Here is an 11,665-nt window from a genome sequence, read left to right on the forward strand (position 1 = left end):
TTCATAAATTTCGCAAATGTTTGAAACAAACGCGGAACCAACGGCAACTCCTAAGCAACTCGGCATTTACGCACAAAATTAGTCCCTCAATATAAAATGGCGAGAATGTCAAATGCCCAAGCTTTCTTTAAATCACAGCTTTCTTTAAAGCATGGAACTTAGTTAGTTAAAAGCTTCAAAACATACTTAAAGAAAAAATCTACCATAATTGACACTTATGCACAAATTTGAATAATAATTGTTTAAACCCTACTTTCCAATGGCTGGAAATAATATAGGGAACGGTATTTCGTCATTGTTATTTTTATGTGGCGTGGGTGGCCTAGGATCTGGCTCAGTACATCCCGACAACCAATAAGTTACCACGGCACCTTTGCCTTTCAGTTCGACTTCGCCACGCAGCTCCATCTCAAAAGTACCAAATTTATCGAAAATAGTTTTAGTGGCCGATGAAACATGAATTTTTAAAGCTACACATATATAAATAGAGACAAAAACCATCAGTTCTTTTCACTTTAAAGTGATATAACTTACGTAAGCCGGCTGACTCCATGCGCGAAGCAGTATTGACCGTATCACCGAATAAACAATAATGTGGCATTTTTTGCCCAACAACACCAGCGCACACGGGACCTGAATGAATACCAATACGTATCATTAGCTGGTAGTCGGGCTTATGCTTAATACTGAAACATTTTACAGCGTCCAAGATAGCCAATGCCATAAGACCAATTTCACGTGCATGATTATCACCATTTCCTTCGGGTAAACCCGACACCACCATATAAGCATCGCCAATTGTTTCCACCTATTATTTTATATAAATAATGGCATGTGAGAAGACTTAAGTTATTTCAGAGATTACCTTATAAACGTCATAAAAACCGATGATGCGATCAAAAGTACTATAGAGATCATTCAGAAAATCCACAACTTCCATTGGTCCACTTTGCGCACACAGGGCCGTAAAACCTACTATATCACTAAAATAAATGGTAACACATTCGAATTGTTCTGGTTGCACCATTTCGCCGGCCAACAGTTGGGTTGCAACCGGTCGTGGTAAAACCTGATAGAGTAACTCTTCTGTACGTTTCTTCTCAATACTTAATTGTTCGGTCTTCTCCTCAACCAAACTCTCCAAATTGTTCGCATATTGTTCCATACGTCGCAGCAAATCATCCATAAGATTTTCACAAAAACCCCTTCAACAAGAGTTACAGGGCAATAGATTGACTAAATATTTAAGCAAATTGAAGGTGAAAGAACTTACTTCATAATCAATCGAACGGTTGAACGTATAGTGGCAAATGCAGGTCGATCGTCTGGATTGTCAGCCCAGCATTTTTCCATAAGATCCAAAACATCGGGAGGGCAATCCCTTTGACCTATAAAAGGTCGAAAAGGAGTGCTTTCGTGCGATTCCACGCGATTCAAAATAGTCTGAATGTCCATGAATTGTCGAGCCGTCTCATAGGGACCACCACGCATCACAATTTCTTCGAGAATTATAGCAAAAGAATATACGTCCCCTTTCTGTGTAGCTGGATTTCCAGGAAAAACTGTTACAGGCAACAACTCTGGCGCGATCCACAGAAATTCTATAAAAGAAATACACCATTTCATCAGAACGGTTACAATGGACTACAACTTCGCACTCTTGTACTTACTATTAAAGTAATTTTGATCTTTTACAAACTCGGATGGTGTAGTAAGTGTACGCAAACCGAAATCAGATATTTTCAAAACGAAACGTCCATCAATTAAACAATTGCAAGAACGAAGTTTTCCATGTACCTGAACATCGCTGTTATGCAAATAAGCCATGCCTTTAACTATGTCATGGATAAGAGACATGCGAAAATTCCAGTCAAGTTGGATAGCTTCGTTCTCAAGCACATCTTTTAGGCTGCCTTTCGGACAATATTCCGTTAGTATGAGTACAGTGGGCCTCGGCAAATCAATACATGCACCCACAAAACGTACTGTATTTTCATGACTAACGTCACGGGCCTGCTTGATTTCCCATAATAATGTAGAAGTTATGTCAACTTTTTTTTTATGTATTTTTTTGATGGCAACGCGCTCTCCTCGAAAGATACCAATGGTAGTGAAAACTTGCGTTAACGGCAATGACGTGCAACTAGTTATGGAAGCTCGACCCGAATGTATCCCGTATTGCTGGAGGGAGAAATTTTCTGCATTTAATTTTTGCAAACCCACTTTACTGCCATAAAGGCGACCAACTTCCAAAAGAACATCATCCGGTCGTACTCTCCACGACATGTTGTTCAATTCATTATTGAGCTTCATTTGTCTAATAAGCAAATGAAGGTATTAAGTAAAAAAAAAATTTAGAACTCAAATAAATTAAATCGAATGCTTACTTGCACATCAGATAGACTACCAGAAATGTGAAACCCAAAAATATCGCTAAGGCAAACATAGCATACATTACGATTAATTCTAAACGAAATGAAACTAACTTTAAGAAAAATGGGAATCATCAAAAACGACCAACCATTGCCATGGCACTCGGGCGAATTTCCTAAAAAACCACATCTAGGTATATCCGGAGGCGGTTCCTCTCGACCGCCAGGCCAATGTATCTTTTTACCGTGCACTTCTGAGTAATTGCTTAAATTTAAAATATACAAATGAGAAAGTTCTAATTGTATCCCGGGCAACCCACCACCTCAAGAAAATTTTAAAAAAATTGCAATTCGTTTCTTAATTCAAGGCAAGTCACTTAGCATCTCATTATGTTAACAAACATAAATATATCGTTATTTGCTAGCTATAGAGTGAAAAAGGGATAGATAAGACCAATACATCACGGCAACAACTCATTCTGATCACGACAATCGTCTACAGATCTCTAGAATTTCGATGGCAAATCCCGTTTAGGCGGTGGGTGTTGGAAGATGAAAGCGAAACGCTTACCGGTGTAAGCCATAGTAATGAGCAACAACTGCAAATTTCCCATTTATTGGATCCAAATCGAGAATAGAATAGTCTGCATCACGATCACCATTGTCATCGATACGAACGTGGCCAGTTATGCCATGAAAATCTCGATTCCACATTCGTCTTGTTATCGCCATGCCGTCACGTATATCTTCACCTTCGCTCAGAGTCTCATTCAAAGCCATACCAAGCAAATAGACGCCATCGTAGAAGGCGCCAATAAAGAAGTTTACCTAAACTCTTAAATGAATTCCGTTCATACTATTCATAATTTGCGTCGTGCTTACCTCCTCGCCATCGCTGAAGGTATAATTATAATTATGCAACGCCATGTCACGTACATTTTCAGCAAAGCCTTGATATTTAGGGCTGGAGGGTTGCAATAGTGAAACTCTTAATAAAGCCTCATAAGCCTTGCGAGCCCTTCCATCGTCATCATCACCCATTTCCCAATCATGATCGCCCCAATAGGTGCTCTATTTATAAATTATTCCAATCATTAAATTTTATACTTACATGCTAACTAACTAACTGTATGCAGACATGTTTTCAATGTTGAAAAGATCAATTAACCTGAAATATTTCAACATCGAGGAAAACCCAATCGCCATTCGTCATTCCCAAGGAGTAGGCGGCCAACATAAATTTACGGACCAAAGTACCGCGAACCGAAAGTATAACAACTAAAAATATCTATCACTTAAATCAATATATACACTTAATTATATACATATATATGTATAAAATCATAACATATATATATATAATCAATACTCAACTCAAAAAATATATACCTCGAGCATACATGCTGGCGTCACGTAAATAAATCTCATATGGTTCCTGTTCATTACCATTCAACTCACGAACGAAGCTCAACAGACCCTCTTGCCTTAAACCGTACTCCAAATTTTTGCCAACTGTTAGCGAAAAAAGATCAGAACGATCGACCAGCAAGGCTACATGCTTCCAATTGAATTGGCGAAAGACGCTAGCGAATACTAACTTCAAACGACACTGACAGTATGACATGCGTGTTAAAGTTGGATATTTCGTCTTATCTTTGAACATGCCCTGCAAGAGACGGAAAATTTGAATAAAAAATTCAAGAAATTGTTAAAGTGTTTTCATGCTCATAGCCGGCAGATCTGGATAGAAACTTTCGAATCTATATGAAAAAATTTGTTCTTTTTAATACTTCTCGACAAAAATCGCTGTATATTCGCGTGCAAAATTTGGATAAGAAAACACCATTTCTCGAATTCCTTCGCAAATAAACGTTCTTTAAAAAGGAAACTTTTTTATACCAACAAAGTCTATTCGTTAAAGATTGATCCAGATTAGTAGTTTGACATATCATTTTATTGTGCTAAATTAGGGTCGCATAGTGCTATTTTTCTGATCGCTCTCAACTTAAGGATGAAAAGTGGATCTTTCAACAAAGTGTAATATTTTATGATGTAAATATATGAAGTATTGTGTTCGGTGGAACATTGTACGTCAAATAATGATCGACTTTGTCCATGACCATGACGTTTTTACTCGTTGCAATCCACACAAATTGTGGCACAGAGTATGTTAAGTTTTTATTTTTTTTAATACGACCAATCACTTAGGGGATGCTCCCTGTTCGTGTTACATGGTGAGTGTCGCCAAGAAAGGAGAAAGCAGAAAGAAGTAGGGAAGTAGTAGCCGTACTCTAGCGGGTGTTTGTCCAATCGGTAATTCTTACGCCCCCACCGGCTGTCCCCAAACCATACTTACTACCGCACTTTGCCTTTGAACCCACGAACACTGAGTTGGTAGTCAGTAGGTAGATAAGTAGTCTTGGCTATTGTGTTACTCAGGAACTTATGTAACACCTAAGGTAGTTCAATCAATTATTCTACCGATGGATGCAGAATCATTTTTGGAATCGATTTAAGCTTGTCACACGTCCTGATCTGCGCCCGTATATTCTCACTTTCAAATTACAGACCGTAGCGTTTAGGACACTTGGGCGAAAATTAGAGCACTCACATTTTCGACCTATTATTATTATTACTAATTAAGTCGGCAATCCGTATCGCCCGTGCCTCTAAAAATGTCCGGTTTCAGGATTCTTATTATTGATTCATCTTGTCTGATTGCGCAGACTGCCTCATATTCACGTAGAATGTGGTGAGAGGTTTCACTCGTCCCTTAGCAGAATATGTGCGGAGATTGTATCGCAAATTTTCCAATTACCTTGCGTCCACATTGAGTTCAAAAACTATCCCGTCCGAATTCGCCGGGATTTTTTTTGTTTTGACCTAACAACAAAGGATGCTGGAAATGGATGGAATGGGACCATTTTTATGATACAATTTTGAAAAAGTTAATATTCAACAAAATTTCTAATTTTTACTGTTTCTTAATAAAAATGGGCGGATGGAAGTTAATATATTGTCGTACTAGATGAAGACGGAACATTTGGATTGAACAGGGCAATTTTCAAACCTCTTCCCTTACCAAAGTTCTTACAAAAGGCGAGTTCTAACTTATGTTACTTTATAATGAAAGTTGGTTAGCGGTGGGGGTTTGACATGTAGATGTTCTACGCTGAATTTACACTATATAAGCCTATTTCTTGGATATCTTCCCTTATAAGGGATCACAATAAAAATATGGCCTGATCTAGGTCTTAGTATTTTATAACAAAAACTGTTGATGAATTTCTCAACAGAAATATCAACTTTACTGATTAGGAACAGGAGGGTTCCTGGTTTAGAGCGTTAATCTTGCCCTGTAAGAGTTGCTACGAAAAGTATGTTTTTACCTGGAAAATAGATGTAATTTTTAATATTGTCGGCACTAAACTAAAAACTAAAGCTTCTGTAACCTGTAAACTAGTAGTCGGAATGTCGCGAAGTCTTGACACATTTGAAGGTTGATACTATGTAAAAATTGCATGAATTCGACGATATATGTATTTACGCTACGAATTTATTGGTTGACATATTATTTTAATGAGTCGAGAGCGCACCCTTTAGAAAGGCGCTAAAAACCAGCGCTGAGACCGCAAATTCAAAATGATTGAGCAGCACAATACTATTGAAATCCAAACGTATGTAGTCTTCTTGCCCTCCTGGAACATTAACTTACATTTTCCCGTATACTTACTGTGCTCTCATTTTTCCATTTATGAATGCGTCCCAAAATGCCCGACGTTACTGTTAATTCACCCTCTGAAGGTGGCTATGTTTATAAGAAGAGAAAAAAAGAGAAGAAAAAGATGTCAGCATCGTCTACGTACTATAATAGGTTAAATTTATGTAAAGGAACAAATCAAACTGTACTTAATTTATATCTAATTTATATAAACGTTTAATTACAGTCTAAATTCAAAAGCAAATTGCTTCAAAGCAATTTAACTAAGTTCTAAGGTCATCTTGTTATTGTTGTTATTATTATCCATACATAACTATATACATACACACAAGCACGCAAATTCATCTTCCATTCACGTGCTACCAATACAAATAAATTGTCAATGACCACGCAAACAAAACCGACGCGTACCTCGCCACGTTTCACTTTGTTTCGTTTTCGCCCTCTTCCGAGCTTATGTATGTAATGCAAGGGAAAGGATTTTTTTTTAATTTCATGTATAATTGTTATTCGGATGATAACAATTGCTTATAAATAGGGATAAACAAAAGCACTGTACATCCCTCGTACGTAGACAAGTATATAAATATACAGAGTAAAGGATTCTATACATACTTGATCTCCCATGCCGGTAATGATCGGTGAATTCCAATAGGCTGCCAATCGAGCAACAGGTTCCAAAGCGAACGCACATGCCGGTCCAATAAAAGCAATTACGTCATCCTTGAAATGCATATCTGCCGCTAAACCCGGAGCCTTGGCACCCGAACACGATGGATAACTATAGAAATTCAAATGAATTCAACAAGTAACTGTATGATAAACAAGCGTATATGTATGTGCATATATATGGGTTTGTTTATATGTATGCAGATATGTATGTGTATGCAAGACTTACAACGACGCACAGAAATCATTCACATAGCAAATGTGCCTGTACCTGTATGTATATGTATGTATAACCGTACATGTGAGTGTCACGGGTAGAAACACTGCTATAGATACAACTAGTCATTTTAACATTAAGCGATCATAAAGTACGAACAATTAACTCCGTTATTTGAAAAGAAAAATCAACGAAATGAATTAAATTAAAACAAGTAAGAAAATTACGTTGGGTCGTGACCGAATCTTGCATGCCTATCACCAACACCGTCATCCTAAAATAGACTAGAAAAGCAAAAGAACCAAATTTTCATGCTCATGCATTGTATGGAATGCGCGTCTATTTTCAGAATTAAAGTATTTGCCGTATAAGCGTGTGGGTGTTGTAGTGTCACTTTTAAATTCTTTCGCAAGTTTATAAGCGATAAAACCATTTTTGGTAACGGGAGAAGGTTTACTATGCACACAAGACAGTTCGCGGATAGGCAGATGGACCCACGAACACACGGCCATTCCAAGTCTGAAACAAGGGCAAGGGTTTGTATACATTGTGGCGTTTTTGAATCTTGTTTCTGAGCCTTATGAAGATATTAAAAAAAAACGTAATTTTGATACACTATATTATTCGGTAGGCATTTTTGTGCAGGTACTACAGCATTACGCGTAGAATACGCATTCAAATTTTTGTACATTTGTCTGCTGTAGTTTATGTGTAATGAGCAAAAACCTGATATTTTATTTCTGGTCTTTGATATTTCCTTCTGGGATTTGCAAACGTTTTGGCGAAATGAATATGCCTCTCATCCTGCGATGATCGGTGTAAAAAGGAAAACAGGACGGCAAGAAGGTTTCTTTTCTTTGTCTTGATTAGAACGAAGAATACATATAAACTTGCTTTTGCGTAACATTGTTTTCATTGCGTCTTGCGAAATTTTCAATTTTTCATTTTGGATATTTTTTCTCTTTTTCGTGATTAGGAAATTTCACCTGGCTTGCACTTTACGCAGTGTTATATTGTGAGGCCGCAAGAACTCATCATTGATAACGTCTAAGGCTAGATCCACTGCTGGGCCACAACGTTCCAAATCGAACGGTGAATCTATAAACGAAACTTTAGTAACTTAACAAGCATAAAATTTGAACTATGAACTCGATTCGCTTACCTAAATGTGAAGCCATTAAAACGCCAACATTATATACACGATTGCCAATTTCGTCGTATTCAATGGTCTCTCGTTTTCTGCGAGGGCTTATGACCTCGTCATCGTTACTATTGATAATAATGAAATTTTCACCAGTTGCTAAAGTCTGCAAATCGTACAGCGAATTATCAATAATCAGATGTTCGGAACTATCTTTGGGCACGTCTTCAGCCCAATAGCTTTCATCAAAATGTATACGTTTCGGCTTGTGACCGATGGCGAAAATATCTACGGCTACCAGCAAACAATAACCGATATTTAACAATAAATTGATCTGCATTGTAAGTCACTTTGCTTCTAAATTATTATCAAATTTTGTATTATCTAATGACATCAGCACAGTTTATCTACATTTTAATTGAAGTAAATTGAAGTAAATTGAAGTTATCTTCTGACTGTTCGTTCGGAATACCAAAATCGATACAGAATCACAACAAATACAAGAACAGTACACATTGTTTTCTTTTAAAGCATGTGTCCGATCCCAACGCCAGAATACACCTTTAAATAAGTACACCTTTATCTGCGAAATATATTAATAATAAACAGCTAAGTTAAGTAGAGAACAGCTCTCCATCACCGACCACTGAATACCGCACTACCCACCCTACTTCGCTTGATACAGTTAGTTATTCATGTATTTTCGTTATAATAAAACAAAATTTTACATTATTTTCATGTAAATAGGCCTACTTTTCATGAACGATCTCATAATCGAGGGTGTACATAGTGGAATTTAGAAAACAGAGCAGTGTGATGCAAATTTCCTGCAAAATACGTCAATTCAAGGGGTCGAAATGTAACAACCTCAATTTTATTATTTTCCAGTTATTCTTGTTATAAAAGATCACAAATTCGTCGCCATACAATGGATAATTTTTCACATAGAACCAGTGTATATAGTGGAATCTAGAAAATAGAGCGATGTGATCCAAATTTCGTACAGTTAATTTTTAGGTCAAATTACTGTTATTATTATACTTCGTCGTAGAATATTGAATATTAGACTCTCTTGGCCTATAAGGGCTTATTTTTCATGACAATCCTTGCATTTGGCGGGATCTAAAAAATAGAACTATATGGCCCAGATTCGTTAATGTTAATTTTCATGTCAAATTACTATCATTGAGCAAATTTCATCAAAATGTCTATTAGGAAAATGTCTCAAGGTATAATTAAGCCGCCTATACGTCATAATGAAAAATTTCGAATTTCATTTATCGGACGATTGTTCATTAGTTTCGTAGAACGTTATATGAGCGATCGAAGAAATTATTCAGTGCGAATCATTTTCGAAAACATTCTTTCTTAAAACAAAACACATTAGTGCGCGATATTTCAACAAAATATCTCAAAAATTGCAATTTGTAGGTTGAACACAAGAAAATTTGACTGAGAGAAAAACCGTCATAATAACGGGCGGAGAGATGAAGTCATTCTGTATGTTACATACATCCACACAAACGTAATGTAACTTGTACCACAAGTCGAGAAGGATATGAAAAGAAAACTTGCGAAAATTTTAACATATTCGGTCCAAGTGTACAGAATTAATAGAAGACATATTGAGGCATAAGAATATTGACTCGTAAAATATAAGGGGTAAGGCCATTGTAAATTTAAAAAAAAAAAGGAATTTTTTCTGTTTGATTTGGACCTTCTGGAACATTTAGAAAAAATTCATTACCTTTAAGAAATTTCATTCCCTTAAAATTTCGCGCCTGTTCCCAAAATGCTCAGAGTAGCAGCAGAAGAGACTTTTTCGAGCTTTATCGAGAAAAGAAAATGGGGAAGTGTAAGTGAACATGAAAGTAGATTTACATGGCTCTGGGACTGCAAACTAATAGAGACACTTTGTAGTCCATGTCAAATTTTTAAACGCATCTGCTCCAAAACATTGTTTTTAATAACGATACGCAACATAATTCCAACAATTTTCTTTTTTTTCGCTGAAATTCACTAGACTACCTTTAAATGGACAGTCTCGGGAGAAATATGTAAGATATTTTCGTCGAGTGAAGTTTTTGTTAACAAAAGGATGCTTTTTTCTGGTCAAAAATGTAAATTTTCTATCAATTACTCGGCAATCACACAAACATTAATATTTTTTTAAAAAATCCTACTATAGCTCTTCTCTTCTTCAGATTAGAATTTAGAACAGTTACCCTATTTGTCGCATGGACCCTTCAGCCGAAGATGTTTGGGATGTTGGCACTTTTTATTATTTTTCTAAAACAATTTGCGTTTTAACAATTAAATATGACCCATATGACATCCTTGCCAAATATTATTATTATGCTGTTACCTTTCCTTTCATTTACAAAAAAAATTGTCAAAATAAATAAAATAGCAAAGCGACTTCTCAGTACGAGACATTTTAAGGCATACTCTTCGATCGCGAAGATCGCTTTAATTGTAAGCAACGAAAAACAATCTGGCTGATCTATGTTCAATGTCCTATACGCTCTGATGGAAAAATAAGTAAAAACACCATAGTCGGCCCATCCTTCTACATTTATTCATGTAACGAGCAATTTTCCAAAATAAGACATTATATGACGAACGGTCGAAGAAGATTGTGTCAAAATGCATTATTTTACCAAATGCACTCAAAATGTCTCAAAAATCGCGATCTGCAAATTGACCACAAGGAAACAAGACGAACAAGTGGATAGACAAAATTAAATGGATTCGGAAAGTGATTCTGAATTGATCGGCGGAATGAAAGGTGGATCTATTTCAACACTTTCTGCATATATCCGCATTTTATATGCCGTTATGGGCTATAAAAATAGAATAGGATAGTCTCTTACTTGCCAGAGCCCAGTCTTCTTTAGTTCCACAACTTATTTTCTTAGTCTAAATAGTTTATAACAATAATAATCATAATAATTTCAGATATAAATAATAATTTTTTAACTAGAAAATTTAATTGTTAACACGTAACTTTTATATCCAACAAATGTTCAGAAAATCAAGATCCAAATATTTTCAACAATTGCTTCGTCCCCAATCTGCAGTTGTGGACAAACTCTCATTATAAAGCACATTCTATGCGATTGCCTTAACTTTTCCTTGGCTAGAAGTTATTGCATTTGGAACGATTAATCCTATCGACATTCTACAATCAGCTATAGAACAATATATCAATACAATATACTACGATACAACTTACTTCGTCAAAACAACTAGGCTCAGTATCTAATTTACTTTCATAAATTGGAGCCGATAGCCTGTGTTGCTAGTGCTCAATGTCTTTTTCTTAGTCTAAGAATTTATTTCATAATAACAATAATAATGATTCATAATCGAATACCAATCAAAAAGATTTAATGAAACAAAAAAAAAAAATTAAAAATTATAAAAAATAAAACATCATCACATACACTCATTAAAATGTGGAAATTACATGAACTGTTAAATCAACACACGAACTTCGAAACCTTTTATCTCAACATAAACGATATATTCGCAACGATATATTT

At 35.9% G+C, this 11,665-nt stretch overlaps 1 protein-coding gene across 1 annotated transcript; it reads right to left on the reverse strand.

The window, feature by feature from the left end:
- Positions 1-249: 249 nt before the first annotated feature.
- On the reverse strand, positions 250-8,460 carry LOC119641000 (atrial natriuretic peptide receptor 1). Its single transcript, XM_038039420.1, has 15 exons — positions 8,142-8,460; positions 7,966-8,077; positions 6,709-6,874; positions 6,106-6,180; positions 3,762-4,038; positions 3,541-3,650; positions 3,255-3,443; positions 2,944-3,200; positions 2,522-2,637; positions 2,388-2,466; positions 1,671-2,317; positions 1,274-1,601; positions 866-1,205; positions 535-808; positions 250-470 (listed from the first exon to the last, which is right to left on the reverse strand). The coding sequence occupies exons 1-15, from the start codon at positions 8,458-8,460 to the stop codon at positions 250-252; spliced, it is 3,510 nt and encodes a 1,169-aa protein (XP_037895348.1).
- Positions 8,461-11,665: the final 3,205 nt, after the last annotated feature.

This window comes from Glossina fuscipes, unplaced genomic scaffold (genome assembly GCF_014805625.2).
Source record: "Glossina fuscipes isolate IAEA_lab_2018 unplaced genomic scaffold, Yale_Gfus_2 133, whole genome shotgun sequence".
Classification (NCBI taxonomy): Eukaryota; Metazoa; Arthropoda; class Insecta; order Diptera; family Glossinidae; genus Glossina; species Glossina fuscipes.